Here is a 23,073-nt window from a genome sequence, read left to right as displayed (position 1 = left end):
CATAAATTGGTCATACCATTTGATCTGATCTTCATCTAGGTCACTACAAGAGACAAACACAGTCTGCTTAAACTAATAACACACAAACAATTATATGTTTTCATGTATTTATTTGACACACCGTGTAAACATTCACAGTGCAGGGTGGGAAAAGTATGTGGACCCTTGGATTTAATAAATGGTTGACCCTCCTTTGGCAGCAATAACCTCAACCAAACGTTTTCTGTGGTTGCGGATCAGACCTGCACAACTGTCAGGAGGAATTTTGGACCATTCCTCTTTACAAAACTGTTAGAGTTCAGCAATATTCTTGGTGTGAACTGCTCTTGAGGTCATGCCACAGCATCTCAAATCGGGTTGAGGTCAGGACTCTGACTGGGCCACTACAGAAGGCATATTTTCTTCTGTTGAAGCCATTCTGTTATTGATTTACGTCTGTGTTTTGGCTCGTTGTCCTGTTGCATCACCCAACTTCTGTTGAGCTTCAATTGGCGGACAGATAGCCTAACATTCTCCTGCAAAATGTCTTGATAAACTTGGGAATTCATTTTTCCGTCGATGATAGCAAGCTGTCCAGGCCCTGAGGCAGCAAAGCAACACCAAACCATGATGCTCCCTCCACCATACTTTACAGTTGGGATGAGGTGTTGATGTTGGTGTTCTGTGTCTTTTTCTCTCCACACATAGTGTTGTGTGTTCCTTCCAAACAACTCAACTGTAGTTTCATCTGTCTACAGAATATTTTGTCAGTAGCGCTGTGGAACATCCAGGTGCACTTTTGCAAACTTCAGACGTGCAGCAATGTTTTTTTTGGACAGCAGTGGCTTCTTCCTTGTTGTCCTCCCATGAACACCATTCTTGTTTAGTTTTTTATAGGGCAAGGCAGCTCTAACCAACATCTCCAATCTCGTTTCATTTATTGGACTCCAGGTTAGTGGACTCTTGACTCCAATTAGCTTTAGGAGAAGTCATTAGCCTTGGCGTTCAAATACTTTTTCCAACCTACACTGTGAATGTTTATATGATGGATTCAATATAGACAAGAAAAATACAATAATTTGTGCGTTATTAGTTTAAGCACACTATGTTTGTCTATTGTTGTGACTTAGACGAAGATCAGATCAAATTTGATGACCAATTTATGCAGAAATCCAGGTAATTCCAGAGGGTTCACATACTTTTTCTTGCCACTGTATATGTGCATGCCTCTGTGTTATAGCATGTGATTTCATACATACCATACAGTAAATATAGTGTGCGGTATGATCATGTTCAGATGGACTTGGCTCTCCCTAGGGGAGAGTGTTGTTATGGTCCCCAGTAGAGACCCCCTCTCTCACACATCTGTCCCCTCAGGGCTGCTGAGCTCTGTGCTTAACCCTTCCATGACCACAGCTGACCACAGCACACCTGTGTAAACATTCCCCCAGCTCAGAGAAGGAGAGCTCTCAGCTCTCACTTGTGTGGTGGACCAGCAGCACAGCCTCTGTAGACCCAGTCCCATTTACGCCATGGTAACAGCTGATTGGACCAGGCCAGCTAGGTCAGAAAGGACACGCTCAGTGTGGGAATGCGGTGAGGTAAAAAGGCTGTAGTTTCCATGACATCCTGGAGGGAGGGACAGAGGGTTTCTGCACGTTCCAGAACACACAGGGTTTTTCCATACATACAGAATTACCCTGGTCCCCAGGATTCAGCAGTTCACTAACACATGGGTTAAATGAGGATATCTCAGTTCATGTGAGAGGACTTTTCAAACGGCCTGATTGCTCCTGACATAACCCCTGACATAATATATCAGGAGTGTTTGTTTATGTCTTACTGTTTCACCGTCATGTCAAAACCCATGTCACACAATCTACACACATCCATCTGTATTAGACACTGATGCTACGTTTCTAGTTGCTCTCATGTCAATCATTTGGGTGAAGTGAACATAGTGCACCCTGGAGACTTTTTGGATTGTTTTGTGAATACAGCAACAGTTACACTCTAACCAGAAGAAAGTGAATCCACATCCTCTGATCTATGAGCACAATCACTGCAGCCACAACACCACCGTCTAATCTCCAAACAACATCTACTCACACTGAAAGGGAGGCAATTCTAATCAACAAACAACAATTACAACCCAGGAACATAGAACTCTTAGAATCTAATCAACAAACAAGGACAACATCTCATTAACTTACAGGCATCTCATTGCCAAACAAGCGCTGGGACCAGCGAGCAGCTATCATCAACAGTGCTGTTAAATCAACAAACAGGCCCTGGAGGGTGGAGGTAGGCCCAATGCCTGTTTCAGCTTGGTGTCTGCTCTGTGAAGCAGGGGTCCAATTGTGTGCACTGGAGAGCGTTTAAACAGCCAATTGTGTCATGTGTTTGGCTTGTGAGGGGAGCAGGGCAGGACTGGGCAAGGCCTGAGGAGAGGGAAGGCTAATTAGACTGTGGTAATTAGGGACTGTGAATGCCAGATCATCACGAGGCTGGCATCACCACTGAGATTGTGCTTAATAAGTGCATTCATATGTACACACAAAGACACATACATACACCCGCACACACATTAAATCACACATGTGCGCTGCAAGTACACACTCTTCAGCATGGTTGGAGACTCTTATCCTCAATACTTGCTCTTGTCTTTTCCTTCTCCCCGTTCCTCTCTCCATGGCTCTGGGTCTCTTGATGGAGAGTAATAGTTTAGGCCCTACTTTAATTACACAGACATTCACACTTAGTCTTGCTCAAAGTTCCTGAGGTGCAGTGACTTTGAGAGTCCAAGGACAGGCCCAAATGTCCTTTTTTCTTTTAACAAGTCAGAAACCTACAGTATTTTTGGCTCTAGAGAAAACCTTGTTCTTTCTGGAGCCACTATTTTCCCTTGCAGAGTCTAGCCTCTACAGTAGAACAACAGTGCCCTCTAATGTCTTACTTGTGTGCAGTACTACCGGAACTCTCAGCTTTTATCATCAGTGCAGATCCACTGAGATCAACACCCTGATGAAACTCTAACCCTTTGGAATGGTGGAGCATACCTTCAATTGACAACTCTAACTCACCCATAGGGAACAGGACCGTTTTTTCTTTCATACACTACGGGGGGCACTGGTAATGTAAAGGGTGATGGAAGGGTAATTTGCTATAATCGGGAGAGAGGGAAGAACATTGCTGTCCAAAAAGTTCCCTGCAATAAGAATAACTTCGACCAGTGTTCTTTGAGAACACAAAGTACAGCATGAGTAAAATAGAGTAGGGCTTTCATGCTGAAAATAAAAGGTTGATGCTTATGAATTCATAGCACGGTCTGCATGCATTATACCAAACAGTGCTTTCTAATTTTCCTGTCGGCTTGACTCCTGAGCCATTCTGTAATTACATTGCTGTAGTCTCTGTACTGTACGTACGGCCATGGCTGGGGGAGGTTATGTGATACCCTGGCAACGGCAGTTTTATTTGTATTTGTCCTCATGGTCAGTGAATCAGTCTTTCTAAACAGTGCATCTCAGTAACTTGTTTGGTATGTTCCCTGTTGGCCTGTCTCTGCTTGGTCTCCAGACTCCGGCAGGGACATGGAACAACATTGAACAGCCACCCACATCATGAACAATCCAAAACCACATTGTTAATGGGATCATTTGCCACACAGGATGTCCTCCTCCCATCCCCAAATGGACCTGTCCATAGCCTACTTTATAGTTAACATATAGTACATACTTTACAGTAAAATACATTTTGTATTCTGTACTCAGTGACAAACGCAAAGATATTTAAGCTCAAATCTGTTTTGTTTACCACTAAATTTAGCACACACAACACTCAAACACTGTTTGGGGCTAAATGAAATAATATACAATGATTCCAGCTGCCAAAGACATGTTTCAAAATAGTGATTTTCCTAAATGCATGTTGTTTTGGGATTGTGTGTATATAGTAAGCAACATCCTTAGAACAAAAATAATATTTTCTCAAGTCAACCATTTCAAGTTTCAGAAGATTTTGTGCATCACTTTTGATCAAATATATCGCTCCAAATCCTTCCAATTGTATCCTTCCAAATATCACAACACCAACAACAATAAACACACACAGCAACTGATTACTTTACAAACTGCATGCTAAATCATTATTCTCAGCAATACCAAATCTCTCTGGTTTTTGTTGAAAAGTTCTGATTGAACTTTAGCAGCATGTGTCTTACAAGAAAATCATTGACTTTAAAAAACATTCCACCAACATATCCACACTGTTGATAAGCAGGTCGAGACTTACAATCAAAGGAATTCAGAAAGAGAGGTCCTTATAACCTAGGTCTATCAAGGTTCAAGGTCAGAGATTACATCTAAACTAAGTGTCTTGGAAAGTGCTACTGTGCAGGTCTTAATGTCGAGTTAAGAACTTAAGAACCACTAAAATAATAAGACACACACACAGTTTACACACAGTTTACACACAGTTTACACACAGTTTATACACAGTTTATACACAGTTTACACCTATACATAGTAGTGTTGCAGCACCCTCTCTGGATACTGTCATGGTAACATTGACCTTCCCTGCAGTATACTGTAAACTCTGGAGCAATGTCCACGACTAGAGGAATCTCAAGTAATCTCAACTGACAATGAAGACAGGATTCAGTCCATTAAAGTTCAAAATCAGACTTTGTTGCAAAGATTAAATAGATGTGAAGTGTGTTCTCCTTTCCTTTCATAGATCAGTGGTCAGTCAGAGTTTATAGGCAACTGGCTGAGAGACGTCCAGCAGAGGGGCTTCTGCTGTGGCTAAAGGCCTGAGAGAGATGGGGAGGTAGAGAGAGAGATGGGGAGGGAGAGAGAGAGAGAGATGGGGAGGGAGGGAGAGAGAGAGATGGGGAGGGAGGGAGAGAGAGAGAGAGATGGGGAGGGAGGGAGAGAGAGAGAGATGGGGAGGGAGGGAGAGAGATGTGGAGGGAGAGAGGAGATGTGGAGGGAGACAGAGAGATGTGGAGGGAGACAGAGAGATGAGGAGGGAGACAGAGAGATGAGGAGGGAAAGAGAGAGAGATGAGGAGGGAAAGAGAGAGAGATGGAAGGGAGAAAAAAAGCTGTCTGGTACACTGAGCATTTCTTGCATCTTTGGATTTGAGGTTTATTTACTCTCTCTCACTAATACTACATCTAGGAGTTACTGGCGTTTTCGTACTTACCCCAAGGGCTCAGGATATGCATGTATGTATTTTGGTGCCAAGAGAAAGGTAAACACTAAATCACACATGTACAGCTTTCCCAGCTGCTATTTTCTTGCATCATAAAAACACTGGGCTGTTCCAAAGAATGACAGTAAATCATATCTAAACGACCTTCCAAAGGGTTTGTTGCTATTGACATTCTTTTAAGGTGTTAGGTCTCAGTCGTCCGAGTAACTTAGGAGAGTGCGTGTGGGGCTGCCAGAGTGAGAGCAAACAGGACTGTAGCTCCTGCTTCTGCTCCGCCACTGGAAGACAGCAGAGAAACCACATGAATCATGTATTGTGATCATGTGGTAATTGCTAAAGCAAGGTCTATGATTCTACAGTTCTTTTCTAGGGAATGAAGGTGTATTAGTACCAGAGCTCCTCTCCTGGTGACGGCCTCTCCCTTCACTATGACACTGTCCCCCTCCACCAGCGCTGGCCACACATGGTACACCACCAGAGGAGCAGTAAACTCAGAGTCATAGCTATGATGATACCTGACACACACACACAGAGAGAGAGAGAGAGAGAGAGAGAGAGAGAGAGAGAGAGAGAGAGAGAGAGAGAGAGAGAGAGAGAGAGAGAGAGAGAGAGAGAGAGAGAGAGAGAGGAGAGAGAGAGAGAGAGAGAGAGAGAGAGAGAGAGAGAGAGAGAGAGAGAGAGAGAGAGAGAGAGAGAGAGAGAGAGAGGAGAGACAGAGAGACAGAGAGACAGAGAGACAGAGAGACAGAGAGACAGAGAGAGAGAGAGAGAGAGAAGGGAGTGTAAATATACGACAAGGGTGACATCAAGTGGTAGGGATAGGAATTATATATCTCATCTTGTTATTGTTACTTCATGAAGTCAATGGATGCAGACTGACGTGTTGTCACTGTAGAGTTCTGGGTCGCTGGTTAAGGCCAAGTCCAGAGGAGAGGCCAGTGTCTGCATGTCCACCTCCGGAGAGAGGTCCACCTCCGGAGAGAAGGAAATCCGTGGGTTCACATTCATGGCGTTGATCACGTCCTGGGAGAGGGAACATTACAATACACTCAGACACACACCTCCTAATAACAAACACTCAATGAACTACAGTGCATGAGACTCTAGAAATTGGAATGTAAAGGTGACTGGAATCCACAGGTTTTTGTAATATGTCAGACATATCAGTAAGAGAGAAAAGTGTAGCCCATACATTAACACTGGCCTGCACATCGTAGAGGTCCAGGTTCTTGACGATGTAATCCACCACTGACTCCTCCAGGACGTCTGGCCCCAGGGAGACAGGGTCTTCCTCACACGCAGCTTGAACTGGTGGTAGGCCAGCTTGGCTGCCTGGAAGGCCTCCTGACACACACACACACGTCTATGTAGCGTCTCAGCAGGCTCTGGGCCTCCAGGCGCTCCACAGCATACGGGTCACTGAATCGGGACACGAGCCGTACGTGGCGGGACGAGTTGTTGAGCTGGGCCCGGGTGGGAGACTCAGTCCTCAGGGGGCTGGAGTGGTGGCTATGTCTGGGCAGGGGGCTGGAGTGGTGGCTATGTCTGGGCAGGGGGCTGGAGTGGTGGCTATGTCTGGGCAGGGGGCTGGTGGAACGACTCGTCACCAACCTGACAGAGATACAAAGGAGAGGAACGGAGAGAAACGTGTTCAAAATATCATTGAAAAGAGGAAAGTAAAAAAATACAGAATTTTCAGCACATTGTGGGCCATCATGTGGGAGGAGAGAAATGGATATGAGATTTACTGTGTGTATGTGTGTGTGTCCTGCTCACCTCTCTTGCAGCATGCTCTTCTCTGCTGTGAGGAAAGACACCTCATCCCTCAGCAGACGCCCCTGCCTCTCAGAGTCATCCAGAACATTCAGCTTCCTCTTATAGGTCTCCACCTGGTCACGGGCCGCACGCAATCTGACACACAGATACACACAATAATAACCTCAGAACATACACATCAATAAGCCAAAGAGGACAAATAATACTCACATGAAAATTGTACTAAACTGTATTTATTCCATTCCTTTACTTAGATTTGTGTGTATTAGGTATTTGTTGTGGAATTGTTAGATGACATGTTAGATATTGCTGCATTGTCGGAACTAGAAGCACAAGCATTTTGCTACACTCGCAACAACACCTGCTAATCATGTGTACGTGACCAATAACATTTGATTTATTACAGTATGTACAGTATCACTCACTATGCTTTCAGCTGTAGTATCTCATCCTCTGTGACCAGCAGAGTTGTGGCTGACATGTTTATGGTGTCGTCCAGTTGCAGATGAGTATCCGCCAGTCTGTAAACCCATTTAACATACCAGTAAGTAAATAAAACTTAGACCAGAAAGTTAGTCATACGTTACCTGGTGTAGACTTATTTGATTGGATTTAAATGAGTAGGTCCATTGTATGGATTAATAACTAATATTGTTTGTTTAGTGCAGATTTACTCCTGTTTGAGGGACTCCAGCTGCAGGAAAGTGGAGCACAGCTGAGTGTCCATCTTCTGCATGTCGTTCTTGTGGGAGCAGACAGCGCCCTGATCTTCCACTCCTTCTTCACAGACTCCTGCATGACAACACACAGCATTTAGCCTTGACTATCGCTGTCTTAATCACAATATGTGACAGAACAGAATATAATATAACAAATAACTAAATAGAAATAATTTGTACTTAACAAATAATTTAATCTCTGTACAACCATAACAGAATACAGATAATTTCACCTGGATGAGGTTGAGGCTGATGTTGTTTGTGACAGAGGAGGTTGCCATGGAGAAGCAGGTCCCCAGCCATGGCAGAAGATGTGATTTGAGCACGTCCACTCCTGCATAGTGACCACCTAACTCAAAAGAAAAAGAGGCATTATTAGACAATTGTTTGGGTAAGGCAAAAGAGAGGAGAGTTTTGAGAAGAAGCTTAGACACATACCCTCTATAGCAGTGAGGTTGAGGATGGTGAATAGTTGTCCCTGTATCTTGGAGGTGAGCTCCACCAACTCACAGCACCTGTTCAGATTCTTGTCACAGGAGATGACCTAGGAAGGTGGCAAACAGGGTTGAGAATAATGAACCAACACAAACTGGACATACAATTTAAAGCTAGTCCTTAATTGAAACAATAACAAAGCGGTCGCCCCACCTCTTTTGGTAAAAAGCTGAGGGATGGGCCTGGAGAAATGTAACAACCACTCTCAAATTCATAGACAGAGATATGGATGTAAGGACTGACCATCCATTATATCAAAATGATAGTTTTAACCATGTTTACATTTACATTGTTTACAAACATTGGAGTAAAACAAGCTTATATTTTGGGTTCTGATGGGGTGTGTCTGACAGTTGAACTAAGTACATGAGGCTTTTATATTGTTCGTGAATCAGTGGGGTATAGATCATTAATTTATAAGTCCAAAAATAGATGTAGCAACTAAGGATTCTAGCTTTTAATGTAATCTCAGCTGTGGGGTCAATTTAGGAGACTTCACATGGCTGATTGATTAGTGATTATCTTTATTATATCATATCGAATCCATGATATGTGCATATAAAATTACTTGTCTGTGACTTCCAGTGAGTCAAATGCACTAGCTGGTCTCTGAAGTATGTGATAATGCATTGGTCCAATCAGCAGTGGCGGTTCTAGACCATTTCAACTGGGGGGGGGGGGGGGGGGGGGGGGGGGGCAAGCTGGGGCCAGTTGTACTGTTAGAGGGGCCAGTTACATTAGACGTTATTGTTGTCATATCGTTTTCTTCACTGCATTGCAGGCATTAGCAGGCAAAAGACCATGTTCATAATCATTAGTGTTCCGCGCTGCCACTGTCTAATAACGGATGTAAAAAAAGAATGATAGCAAAAATTAGTAATGTAAAAATTATTTCATACTCCACATTTAGGGGGGGCCACAAGGGGGTCCAAAATTGTTGTCACAGGGGCACTGCCCCCCCTTGTGAAAAGCAGCCAAACTAGACGAAACAAATGATCAAGGGCAGAAAACATTTGATTGAACACAAGTGATTCATTCAATCGGCTATGGAATTCCACACCAATATCATATTTCTTACAGACTACTATTATTTAGACAACTATTCATTTACATATAAATACCAACTTTAGCCTTATAAAGGCCTAGTTGGTTCCTTTTCAGCCAACAGATGTAGGGTAGAAATAAATTATTTATGACTTACATGGTAGTCCTTGTACCAGGACTCAAGTTTGTCCTGCATAACGCTGAAGAAAGATGTGTTCACTCGCTTCCTTAGCGAGTCGGCCATGTCTGCTCCACTCCCTAAAATCCTGAAAGGTTTAACGCTCCTGGACAACAGTGGGATTTAATATTGGGCGAGAGCGCCGGTGACAGGCGCGGGCTCCATTTTTAGACCAGTTGTAAAAATTCTTGCCCTTGGCGTTTTGTCCACCTTCGTTACAACGGGTGCCAAGCGCCACCTCAGTTGTGGCAACGCTTTTTTACTCATAATATAGAGTGAGAATGTTTGTTAAAGCTGGCATTGTTTTCAGTGATAGTCTGGTTATTCCCGAGAAAGAGGTAGTTAGGATAGCCCACAAACAGAGGTGCTTCTACAGTTAGCTCCTTTATGATACAGGTGTAGTCGGCTGTCTGTGATGTAAACGAGACCATTGTAATGTCATACTGTCACACACACGTTCCTGTGTCAAGCCCAGGAAAAAACAGTGGAGCGTAGACAAATTTCCCTAATGAATTTTAGGCCAATAACTTACACGTCTCTTTTTGTCCACATAGGTAATAGTCTAACGAAAATAAAACTAATGAAGTGGCCATTTTAACATTTGGATAAATTATAATTTTCTAACGTTAATATTATTATTATAACTTCAACAAACTTCAACAAGTAATTGGTGGACAGTCTATTCGGAAGCCCCGCCTGCAAGTTATCTATGGAAAAAATATGAATGGATGATTTATGTGGACTTTCCTATTTTGGAATCCTGCTGCTGGCCTTTTCTATTGGCTGGTTTAGCCAGGAATGAACCATCTGTGATAAACACGGACAACTGTCGGCTACAGTGATCCAGCTATGGGACATTTTGATACAAATACCTCCAATTTAGCATTATTTTATGTTTTTGCTCATATAATTAGTACACTAATAAAAAACTATTCGCACGTATTAAAACTGGACAGATATATCTTATTTTATTCATTTGGATGAAGTGGTCTCCTCCACTGTCTTTCCCGACTCCCGAGCTGTCAACGGCAGTAGAAAAGGGAGGGTCAACATGGCGTCTGAGCAGGTCTGTTTTCAATAGCTTAAGACATTCTTGTTTTTCTACATTTCACATTCACGGTTTGCTTTTCAAACGTCTGGGGTTTAGATTTAAGCATCTTCATCAATACGAACTCATTTGAAAGGATTCATTTCAGTCGGACGTTGTAAAGCGGTTGCGGAGTATCCATACGGTTTTACTCTTCCCAAGCCCTTTATAATGTTTTTATGATAGGCTATCGCTCGAAATAACGGTTGATTGGCGCAGTTTTCCGCGGCATTGGTCAGTTTCAACTGGTTGTATTATCCCAAAGCATGAAGTTATCTTTTAATCTGAGTTGAATATGGACATATTCACATTTGTTACGGGAAAATACGTGTGATTTATTTTTAGTCATTGCACACAGAAAGAGAGACTCGGGTGTTTAATTGCGTGCATTCTTTAGAGCATTCTGTCTATCCAGCGAAGCCTGCGTAAACGCTAATTAAATACAATGTGGTAGTTTCAGTGTTACAATATATGGTTCTGTTTCTCTGTACTGAGATATACATTTGTTACGTTGTAACTACATGTGGTAGTTAAATAGACTGTCAATTGGGTTGTTACAATGTATCAACTAGATTAACTAGACTGCAGAGTGGAATACAATAACATGTGGTACTGAAGTTTCAGTGTGATAGCTAGAACTCTCTTCACGTTTCGTCTCACACAGTGAAGTCCATGTTTTGATTAATGGGGACCACCCAAAAAGTGGTGTGTAGATGTCACAGCATCTACACACTTTACACCTGAGCCTTTATACTGATGTTTACTGTTGTGTCTGTTGAAGGAGAGTTCCAACGGGCCTGTGAAGAGGTCTATGAGGGAGAAGGCCATCGAACGGCGGACCACCAACAAGGAGCACAACAGCAACTTCAAGGCAGGCTATGTGCCCATAGAGGAGGAGCGCCTGCACAAGACAGGCCTGAGAGGACGCAAGGGCAACATGGCTGTCTGCATCATCATCCTGCTCTTCCTGCTGGCACTCATCAACCTCATTGTGAGTGCCCGATTATACACAAAGCTCCTCTGCATTATGTAATCATCCTTGTGTATCTGAATTCACTTTTAACTCAGGCTAGTAGCATGGCGCCGGAGAAGATGGCTGACGTTTTATGTGCTCCTAACCGAATGTGTTTTTTTGTTTGGTTGTTTGTAACTTATTTTTTTACTTATTCTCTACATAATGTTGCTGCTACTGTCTCTTATGACCGAAAATATATTCTGGACATCAGAACTACGATTACTCACCACGAACTGGCAGAAGCATTTTTTCCCTTCAACGAGTACGACGAGCCCAACATGAAGGACATACTGCTTTCCCGGGAATAGGCCCAAATCCCTGTCATTTGCATGAAGAGAAGACTGAGAAAAAGAGGACGGAGGTCGGGCTGCCTTCTGAGACTCTGTAGGCGATCGAATAAACCCCCACTGCCTTCCGTTCTACTAGCTAACATGCAATCATTGGAAAATAAAATCGACGACCTACGAGGAAGATTTAACTACCAACGGGACATTAACCTGTTAGGGCTAGGGGGCAGTATTTACACGGCCGGATAAAAAACGTACCCGATTTAATCTGGTTATTACTACTGCCCAGAAACTAGAATATGCATATAATTATTGGCTTTGGGTAGAAAACACCCTAAAGTTTCTAAAACTGTTTGAATGGTGTCTGTGAGTATAACAGAACTCATATGGCAGGCAAAAACCTGAGAAGATTCTGTACAGGAAGTGCCCTCTCTGACCATTCCTTGAGCTTCTTGACTCTTTTTATTGAAAACTTAGGATCTTTGCTGTAACGTGACACTTCCTACGGCTCCCATAGGCTCTCAGAACCCGGGAAAAAGCTGAATGATGTCGAGGCAGCCCCTGGCTGAAAAACATTAGCGCGTTTGGATAGTGGTCGGTCAGAGTACTATGAGACTGAGGCGCGTGCACGAGGCGACCCCATGTTTTTATTTTCTCTCTCTTTGTACTAAAACACAGATTCCCGGTCGGAATATTATCGCTTTTTTACGAGAAAAATGGCATAAAAATTTATTTTAAACAGCGGTTGACATGCTTCGAAGTACGGTAATGGAATATTTCGATTTTTTTTGTCACGAAACGCGTCGTGCGCGTCACCCTTCTTTACACTTCGGATAGTGTCTTGAACGCACAAACAAAACAGAGGATATTTGAACATAACTATGGATTATTTTGAACCAAACCAACATTTGTTATTGAAGTAGAAGTCCTGGGAGTGCATTCTGACAAAGAACAGCAAAGGTAATAACATTTTTCTTATAGTAAATCTGACTTTGGTGAGGGCTAAACTTGGTGGGTGTCTAAATAGCTAGCCCTGTGATGCCGGCCTATCTACTTAGAATATTGCAAAATGTGCTTTCACTGAAAAGCTATTTTAAAATCGGACATAGCGAGTGCATAGAGGAGTTCTGTATCTATAATTCTTAAAATAATTTTTATGTTTTTTGTGAACGTTTATCGTGAGTAATTTAGTAAATTCACCGGAACCTATGCTAGTTCTGAACGTCACATGCTAATGTAAAAAGCTGGGTTTTGATATAAATATGAACTTGATTGAACAAAACATGCATGTATTGTATAACATAATGTCCTAGGTGTGTCATCTGATGAAGATCATCAAAGGTTAGTGCTGCATTTAGCTGTGGTTTGGGTGTTGGTGACATTATATGCTAGCTTGAAAAATGGGTGTCTGATTATTTCTGGCTGGGTACTCTGCTGACATAATGTAATGTTTTGCTTTCGTTGTAAAGCCTTTTTGAAATCGGACAGTGTGGTTAGATTAACGAGAGTCTTGTCTTTAAAATGGTGTAAAATAGTCATATGTTTGAGAAATTGAAGTAATAGCATTTCTAAGGTATTTGAATAACGCGCCACAGGATTCCACTGGCTGTTACGTAGGTGGGACGATTTCGTCCCACCGACCCTAGAGAGGTTAAAAACGGAAATATCTTATGCTTCACGGAGTCGTAGCTGAATGGCAACATTATCAACATACAGCTGGCTAGTTATACGCTGTATCGGCAGGATAGAACGGCGCCGTCTGGTAAGACAACGGGGCTGAACTATGTATATTTGTAAACAACAGCTGGTGCAGGATATCTAAGGAAGTCTCGAGGTGTTGCTTGCCTGAGGCAGAGTATCTCATGATAAACTGTAGACCACACTATCTACCGAGAGAGTTTTAATCTGTATTTTCCGTTGCTGTCTACATACCACCACATACCGATGCTGGCATTAAGACCGCACTCAATGAGCTGTATTCCGCTATAAACAAACAGGAAAACACTCATCCAGAGGTGGCTCTCCTGGTGGCGGGGACTTTAATGCAGGGAAACTTAAATCAGTTTTACCAAATTTCTATCAGCATGTTAAATGTGCAACCAGAGGGAAAAAAACTCTAGACCACCTTTACTCCACACACAGAGATGCATACAAAGCACTCCCTCGACCCTCCCTTTGGCAAATCTGACCATAATTCTATCCTCCTGATTCCTGCTTACAAGCAAAAATTAAAGCAGGAAGCAGCAGTGACTTGGTCAATAAAAAAGTGGTCAGATGAAGCAGATGCTAAGCTCCAAGTCTGTAATATCAACATGTTCTAAGCAGACCACCATAGTCCCTGTGCGCAAGAACACTAAGGTAGCCTGCCTAAATGACTACTGACCCGTAGCACTCACGTCTGTAGCCATGAAGTGCTTTGAAAGGGTGGTCATGGCTCACATCAACACCGTCATCCCAGAAACCCTAGACCCAATCCAATTTGCATACTGCCCTAACAGATCCACAGATGATGCAATCTCTATTGCACTCCACACTGCCCTTTCTCACCTGGACAAAAGGAACACCTATGTGAGAATACTATTCATTGACTACAGCTCAGTGTTCAACACCATAGTGCCCTCAAAGCTCATCAATAAGCTAAGGACCCTGGGACTAAACACCTCCCTCTGCAACTGGATCCTGGACTTCCCGACGGGCCGTCCCCCAGGTGGTAAGGGTAGGTAACAACACATCCGCCATGCTGATCCTCAACACAGGGGCCCCTCAGGGGTGTGTGCTCAGTCCCCTCCTGTACTCCCTGTTCACTCATGACTGCACGGCCAGGCACGACTCCAACACCATCATTAAGTTTGCCGATGACACAACAGTGGTAGGCCTGATCACTGACAACGACGAGACAGCCAATAGGGGGGAGGTCAGAGACCTGGCCGTGTGTTGCCAGGACAACAACCTCTCCCTAATCATGATCCAAGACAAAGGAGATGATTGTGGACTACAGGAGAAGGAGGACCAAGCACACCCCCATTCTCATCGACAAGGCTGTAGTGGAGCAGGTTGAGAGCTTCAAGTTCCTTGGTGTCCACATCACCAACAAACGAACATGGTCCTAGCACACCAAGACAGTCGTGAAGAGGGCATGACAAAACCTATTCCCCCTCAGGAGACTGAAAAGTTTTGGCATGGGTCCTCAGATCCTCAAAAGGTTCTACAGCTGCACCATCGAGAGCATCCTGACTGGTTGCATCACTGCCTGGTATGGCAACTGCTCGGCCTCTGACCGCAAGGCACTACAGAGGGTAGTGCGTACGGCCCAGTACATCACTGGGGCCAAGCTTCCTGCCATCCAGGACCTCTATACCAGGCGGTGTCAGAGGAAAGCCCTAAAAATTGTCAAAGACTCCAGCCACCCTAGTCATAGACTGTTCTCTCTGCTACCGCATGGCAAGCGGTACCAGAGCACCATGAGGCTTCTAAACAGCTTCTACCCCCAAGCCATAAAACTCCTGAACATCTAATCAAATGGCTACCCAGACTATTTGCATTGCCCACCCCCCCTCCCCCTCTTTTACACCACTGCTATTCTCTGTTATTATCTATGCATAGTCACTTTAATAACTCTACCTACATGTACATTTTACCTCAATTACCTTGAGTAACCGGTGCCCCTGCATATTGACTCTGTACCGGTACCCCCTGTATAAAGTCTCGCTATTGTTGTTTTACTGCTGCCCTTTAATTACTTGTTCCTTTTATTTCTTATTTGTATTTTTTAAACTGCATTGTTGGTTAGGGGCTTGTAAGTAAGCATTTCACTTGGCTACGCATGCCTCTCTCTAATATCAATATGCCTCGTCCATTACTGTCCTGGTTAGTGATTACTCTCTTATTTCACTGTAGAGCCTCTAGCCCTGCTCAATATGCCTTAACCAACCATGTTGTTCCACCTCCTACATATGCGATGACATCACCTGGTTTAAACGTATCTAGAGACTATATCTCTCTCATCATTACTCAATGCCTAGGTTTACCTCCAATGTACTCACATCCTACCTTACCTTTGTCTGTACACTATGCCTTGAATCTATGCTATCATGCCCAGAAACCTGCTCCTTTTACTCTCGGTTCCGAACGTGCTAGACGGCCAGTTCGTATAGCCTTTAGCCGTACCCTTATCCTACTTCTCCTCTCTTCCTCTGGTGATGTAGAGGTTAAACCAGGTCCTGCAGTGCCTAGCTCCACTCCCACTCCCCAGGTGCTCTCATTTGTTGACTTCTGTAACCGTAAAAGCCTTGGTTTCATGCATGTTAACATTAGAAGCCTACTCCCTAAGTTTGTTTTACTCACTGCTTTAGCACACTCTGCCAACCCGGATGTCTTAGCCGTGTCTGAATCCTGGCTTAGGAAAACCACCAAAAACCCTGAAATCTCCATCCCTAACTATAACATTTTCCACCAAGATAGAACTGCCAAAGGGGGTGGTGTTGCAATCTACTGCAGAGATAGCCTGCAGAGTTCTGTATTACTATCCAAGTCTGTAACCAAACAATTCGAGCTTCTACTTCTAAAAATTCACCTTTCCAGAAACACGTCTCTCACTGTTGCCGCTTGCTATAGACCACCCTCTGCCCCAAGCTGTGCCCTCGACACCATATGTGAATTGATTGCCCCCCATCTATCTTCTGAGCTCGTGCTACTAGGATACCTAAACTGGGACATGCTTAACACCCCGGCTATCCTACAATCTAAGCTTGATGCCCTCAATCTCACACAAATTATCAATGAACCTACCAGGTACAACCCCAAATCCATAAACACGGGCACCCTCATAGATATCATCCTAACTAACTCACCCTCCAAATACACCTCTGCTGTTTTCAATCAAGATCTCAGCGATCACTGCCTCATTGCTTGCATCCGTAATGGGTCTGCGACCAAACGACCACCCCTCATCACTGTCAAACGCTCCTTAAAACACTTCTGCGAGCATGCCTTTCTAATCGACCTGGCCGGGGTATCCTGGAATGACATCCCGTCAGTAGATGATGCCTGGTTATTCCTTAAAAGTGCCTTCTTCACCATCTTAAATAAGCATGCCCCATTCCAAAAATGTAGAACTAGGAATAGATATAGTCCTTGGTTCACTCCAGACCTGTCTGCCCTTGACCAGCACAAAAACATCTTGTGGCGTTCTGCATTAGCATCGACTAGCCCCCGTGATATGCAACTTTTCAGGGAAGTTAGGAACAAATATACACAGGCAGTTAGGAAAGCTAAGGCTAGCTTTTTCAAACAGATATTTGCATCCTGTAGTACAAACTCAAAAAAGTTCTGGGACACTGTAAAGTCCATGGAGAATAAGAGCACCTCCTCCCAGCTGCCCACTGCTCTGAGGCTAGGAAACACTGTTACCACCAATAAATCCACTATAATTGAGAATTTCAATAAGCAATTCTCTACGGCTGGCCATGCTTTCCACCTGGCTACCCCTACCCCGGTCAACTGCCCGGCACCCTCCACAGCAACCCTCCAAAGCCCCCACCATTTCTCCTTCACCCAAATCTAGATAGCTGATGTTCTGAAAGAGCTGCAAAATCTGGACCCCTACAAATCAGCCGGGCTAGACAATCTGGACCCTCTCTTTCTAAAATTATCTGCCGAAATTGTTGCAACCCCTATTACTAGCCTGTTCAACCTCTCTTTTGTATCGTCTGAGATTCCCAAAGATTGGAAAGCTACAGACCTATATCTATCCTACCTTGTCTTTCTAAGGTCTTCGAAAGCCAAGTTAACAAACAGATTACCGACCATTTCGAATCCCACCGTACCTTCTCCGCTAGGCAATCTGGTTTCAGAGCTGGTCATGGGTGCACCTCAGCCACGCTCAAGTTCCTAAATGACATCAAAACTGCCATCGATAAGAGACATTACCATGCAGCCGTATTCATTGACCTGGCCAAGGCTTTCGACTCTGTCAATCACCACGTTCTTATTGGCAGACTTGACAGCCTTGGTTTCTCAAATGATTGCCTCGCCTGGTTTACCAACTCCTTCTCTGATAGAGTTCAGTGTGTCAAATCGGGGGGCCTGTTGTCCAGACCTCTGGCAGTCTGTATGGGGTGCCACAGGGTTCAATTCTTGGGCCGACTTTCTTCTCTGTATGCATCAATGATGTCGCTCTTCCTGCTGGTGATTCTCTGATCCACCTCTGCTCAGACGACACCATTCTGTATACTCCTGGCCCTTCTTTGGACACTGTGTTAACTAACCTCCAGACGAGCTTCAATGCCATACAACTCTCCTTCCGTGGCCTCCAACTGCTCTTAAATGCAAGTAAAACTAAATGCATGCTATTCAATCGATCACTGCCCACACCTGCCCGCCCGTCCAGCATCACTACTCTGGACGGTTCTGACTTAGAATACGGGACAACTACAAATACCTAGGTGTCTGGTTAGACTGTAAACTCTCCTTCCAGACTCACATTAAGCATCTCCAATCCAAAATAAATCTAGAATCGGCTTCCTATATCGCAACAAAGCATCCTTCACTCATGCTGCCAAACATACCCTCGTAAAACTGACCATCCTACCGATCCTCGACTTCGGCGATGTCATCTATAAATTGCCTCCAACACTCTACTCAACAAATTGGATGCAGTCTATCACAGTGCCATCCGTTTTGTCACCAAAGCCCCATACACTACCCACCACTGCGACCTGTACGCTCTCATTGGTTGGCCCTCGCTTCATACTCGTCGCCAAACCCACTGGCTACAGGTTATCTACAAGTCTCTGCTAGGTAAAGCCCCGCCTTATCTCAGCTCACTGGTCACCATAGCAGCACCCACTCGTAGCACGCGCTCCAGCAGGTATATCTCACTGGTCACCCCCAAAGCCAATTCGTCCTTTGGTCGCCTTTCCTTCCAGTTCTCTGCTGCCAATGACTGGAACGAACTGCAATAATCATTGAAGCTGGAGACTCATATCTCCCTCACTAGCTTTAAGCACCAGCTGTCAGAGCAGCTCACAGATCACTGCACCTGTACATAGCCCATCTGTAAACAGCCCATCTATCTACCTCATCCCCATACTGTATTCATTTATCTTGCTCCTTTGCACCCCAGTATCTCTACTTGCATATTCATCTTTTGCACATCTACCATTCCAGTGTTTAATTGCTATATTGTAATTACTTCGCCACCATGGCCTGTTTATTGCCTTTACCTCCCTTATCTTACCTCATTTGCAGTCACTGTATATAGACTTTTTTTTCCTACTGTATTATTGACTGTATGTTTTGTTTATTCTAAGGGTAACTCTGTGTTGTTGTATGTGTCGAATTGCTATGCTTTATCTTGGCCAGGTCGCAGTTGCAAATGAGAACTTGTTCTCACCTAGCCTACCTGGTTAAATAAAGGTGAAATAAAAAATAAATAAAAAAAACTGTAAAGTCTACATCTGTTGTATTCAGCATTTCACTGTAAGGACTACACCTGTTGTATTCGGCGCATGTGACTAATAAGATTTGATTTGCATGGCATCATGATAATGTTAGTTGTGGTTATGTTATAACTAGTTATGATCATGACAATAATCAAATCAATATATCCAACTATCTGTATATTTTCCCAACTATCAGATCACTCTAGTGATCTGGACGGTGATACGAATCGGGCCCAGTGGTTGTGACAGTATGGAGTTTCATGAGAGTGGGCTGCTGCGTTTCAAGCAGAAGGCAGACATGGGCGTGGTCCACCCACTGCACAAGAGTACTGTGGGGGGCAGGAAGGACCAGGACCTGGTTATCACCGGTAACAACAACCCGGTGAGCTCACGCAAAACACACTCACTTAGGCAAAACATAACCCAGCTGAAAACGGACTTTTAAAAATAATGTTTTAATTATGAAAAATATGAATAACATTCCACCCATGAGGCCACTAGGTCATTTGACTGCAGAAAAGGGCTACTCAGATTGTAAGCTCTTACATGTATAGGTTGTTTTTTTGTATATGTGTTCCAGGTGGTGTTCCAGCAGGGCTCCACTAAGCTCAGTGTTGAGAAAGAGAAGACGTCCATCACCAGTGACATGGGCATATCCTTCACTGACCCCCGCACTCAGAACACCTTCTTCAGCACAGACTTTGAAAACCACGAGTTCCACCTGCCCAAAGGAGTCAAAGTACTCAGTGTGAAGAAGGCCTCCACAGAAAGGGTATGTTCCAGGGTTACAGAAGCTATCTAATAAAACATGTCATTAAACCGTAGGATTGACCTTGCAGTGTGTTACTCTAGATCAAATACATTCTAGAATCTCTTCCTGTCATTGATGAACATTTTGAAAAATCCCAGAAAAAGTGATGACTCTTTCAGATCACCAGCAACGCTTCCTCTGACCTGTCCATCAAAGGGGACAGCAAGGCCATCATCCGTGGCAACGAGGGGGTCTTCATCATGGGCAAGACAGTGGAGTTCAGGATGGGAGGGGACATCGAGCTCAGAGCTGTGAGTGTCACCCCTTACCAAATTTGTAAAACATGTATACAATTTGAAAGTCGATGGTGTAGTGTATTCCATTAACAAATATGGTTAACAAGGTATTTCCCTTTGCAGGAGAACAGTATTGTTTTGAATGGATCTGTGATGGTGAGCGTCACTCGCATGCCTAACTCCTCAGTGGGGGCCAATGTGTATTTCGATGAGGGTCTGTTGAGGTACAAGCTGTGTATGTGTGCAGACGGCACTCTGTTCCGTGTCCAGGTGAAGTATCAGAACATGGGCTGCCAGACCTCAGACAACCCGTGTGGAAAGGCCCACTAAAGAGACTGGAACACAAACTGATGTTACACCATCCATCCTCTCCTACAGTCAACAGATGGTCTGGCCAACTAGTGTTGAAATACCATAGAATGGTGTAGCGTGCATACTCTATATGCATTCACAATGTAGCACACCCAGAAACACGCTTTTTTTATGTTGGTCTTTATGTCTGCATATCCACTTGGCCAAATATATCTAAATAAGTGATAAAGTATTATCATTGTTTTTTTCTGACTATATGAAGTAACAACAGAAGCAACACTTTACCAAGCCATCCAGTATTACCAGTATTCTGGATATTTCTAATCATTATTTGACATTTATATTTCCGCTGGCAGCTGTGTGTGACTCAAATACAAGTCACCCTGTATTAGGCATCAGCCACTGATCACATAGTGTGGGACACTATATTTATTTATTGATTAGTTAAGTTAGTTAAGGAGTTATGAGTTGGAGTTAGTGGGATGTGTGTGAAATAGGAAACTTAATTTTAGCCATTCAGTATTGCTGATTACAGGAGATAATCTGTGCTTGTTTAAAGGTCTAGTGTAGATTTTCATGAGTTGACTCTCTCAGCACTCTACATTGCTATACATCTGCCTCCTCAACCTGTACGTGCCAAACATTGTCTCTGTGTCTTCACAAAGGAAGAGATTCGAGTGTCTTTAGCTATGATGCCAAATGGAATTAATTTCCATGTGTCTATAATATATTGCCTAATGTTCAGAAAAGGGAATATACACTATATATACAAAAGTATGTGGACACCCCTTCAAATTTGTGGATTTGGCTATTTCAACTACACCCGTTGCTGACGGGTATATAAAATCGAACACATAGCCATGCAATTTCCATAGACAAACATTGGCAGTAGAATGGCCTTACTGAAGAGCTCAGTGACTTTCAACATGGCACCATCATAGGATCCCACCTTTCCAACAAGTCAGTTAGTCAAACTGCTAGAGCTTCCCCGGTTAACTGTAAGTGCTGTTATTGTGAAATGGAAACGTCTAGGAGCAACAACAGCTCAGCCGCAAAGTGGTAGGCCACACAAGCTCAGAACAGGACCGCAGAGTGCTGAAGCACTTAAAAACAGTCTGTCCTCAGTTGCAACACTCACTATCGAGTTACAAACTGCCTCTGGAAGCAACATCTGCACAATAACTGTTCTTTGGGAGCTTCATGAAATGGGTTTCCAGCCGCACACAAGACTAAGATCACCATGCGCAATGCCAAGCGTCGGCTGGAGTGGTGTAAACTTGCCGCCATTGGACTTTGGAGCAGTGGAAATGTGTTCTCTGGAGTGATTGAATCATACTTCACCATCTGGCAGTCTGACTGGTGAATCTGGGTTTGGCGGAGGCTAGGAGAACGCTACCTGCCCGAATGTGTAGTGCCAACTGTAAAGTTTGGTGGAAGAGGAATAATGGTCTGGTGCTATTTTTGATGGTTCGGGCTTGGCCCCGTAGTTCCAGTGAAGGGAAATCTTAACGCTACAGCATACAATGACATACTAGACAATTCTGTGCTTCCAACTATGTGGCAACAGTTTGGGCAAGGCCCTTTCCTGTTTCAGAATGACAATGCCCCCGTGCACAAAGCGAGGTCCATACAGAAATGGTTTGTCAAGATCGGTGTGGAAGAACTTGACTGGCCTGCACAGAGCCCTGACCTCAACCCCATCGAACACCTTTGGGATGAATTGAAATGCCGACTGCCAGCCATGCTTAATCGCCCAACCATACAAATTCTCTTGTGGCTGAATGGAAGCAAGTCCCTGAAGCAATGTTCCACCATCTAGTGGAAAGCCTCCCCCAGAAGAGTGGAGGCTGTGATAGCAGCAAAGAGGGACCAACTCCATATTAATCCCTATGATTTTGGGATGAGATGTTCGAAGAGCAGGTTTCCACATACTTTTGGTCATGTAGTGTACTTACACTAAGATACACTACAGATTAATGCAGTCAGCTGTTTTTTTTGTCTTTTTCTGTGGTATTCCCATTCAATTATATGTTTTGTTAACATGGGTTTGAAACATACTATTGAGTATTTTGTGCAATATAACATGAAGTGGCAATACCACAAGGGTGATGTTTATCTATTTTGAGCTCATTGGCATTTGTCTAACATGCTTAAATTGTGTATTAAATGATTTCTACGGTAACAATGTGTTTGGAGAAATGTGATCATCATCTCAAGCAGCAATATGGACTCCATGCTTTAATAGATGTAGGAATTCATTGTTTTCCAATGGAACCTTGAGAATGAGCTTTTGGAAAATATCAATGATTTAACTTATGTTTGTTTAAATAAAGGGATATTCTGTGTTTGAAAAGACCTGTAATCTGTATTGCTTCTTGTCTCTTGTCGATTTGCAGTTTTATTTTCACGTTTGAAAACTGCCCTATTTGTACCCTATCCCATAATGCCCACTTGGAAGTGTCAATGCATTTACAG

General features: G+C 43.6%; 1 protein-coding gene and 1 pseudogene across 3 annotated transcripts; one reads left to right on the top strand and one right to left on the bottom strand.

Moving 5' to 3' along the window:
• Positions 1-3,769: 3,769 nt before the first annotated feature.
• LOC106560264 (mitochondria-eating protein-like) lies at positions 3,770-10,040 on the bottom strand (annotated as a pseudogene). The gene is made up of 10 exons (XR_014379021.1): positions 9,388-10,040; positions 8,130-8,235; positions 7,925-8,040; positions 7,647-7,764; positions 7,398-7,493; positions 6,973-7,107; positions 6,389-6,807; positions 6,077-6,219; positions 5,588-5,711; positions 3,770-5,474 (listed from the first exon to the last, which is right to left on the bottom strand). The product of XR_014379021.1 is annotated as a mitochondria-eating protein-like (transcript).
• A 177-nt stretch (positions 10,041-10,217) lies between these two features.
• Positions 10,218-22,951, top strand: sgcb (sarcoglycan, beta (dystrophin-associated glycoprotein)). Of its 2 annotated transcripts, none has more exons than XM_014122973.3 (6): positions 10,218-10,474; positions 11,277-11,486; positions 19,436-19,621; positions 19,820-20,011; positions 20,170-20,301; positions 20,410-22,951. In XM_014122973.3, the coding sequence occupies exons 1-6, from the start codon at positions 10,460-10,462 to the stop codon at positions 20,614-20,616; spliced, it is 942 nt and encodes a 313-aa protein (XP_013978448.1). In that variant the 5' UTR covers positions 10,218-10,459; the 3' UTR covers positions 20,617-22,951. The 2 variants fall into 2 exon arrangements, with proteins under 2 accessions (XP_013978448.1, XP_045543627.1); XM_045687671.2 differs by lacking the exon at positions 10,218-10,474 and adding an exon at positions 10,481-10,729.
• Positions 22,952-23,073: the final 122 nt, after the last annotated feature.

The sequence above is a fragment of the Salmo salar genome, chromosome 10 (genome assembly GCF_965601325.2).
Source record: "Salmo salar chromosome 10, fSalSal1, whole genome shotgun sequence".
In the NCBI taxonomy this organism is placed as follows: domain Eukaryota; kingdom Metazoa; phylum Chordata; class Actinopteri; order Salmoniformes; family Salmonidae; genus Salmo; species Salmo salar.
The sequence above is the reverse complement of the archived record's forward strand: the minus strand, read 5'-3'. Positions and strand labels throughout refer to the sequence as shown.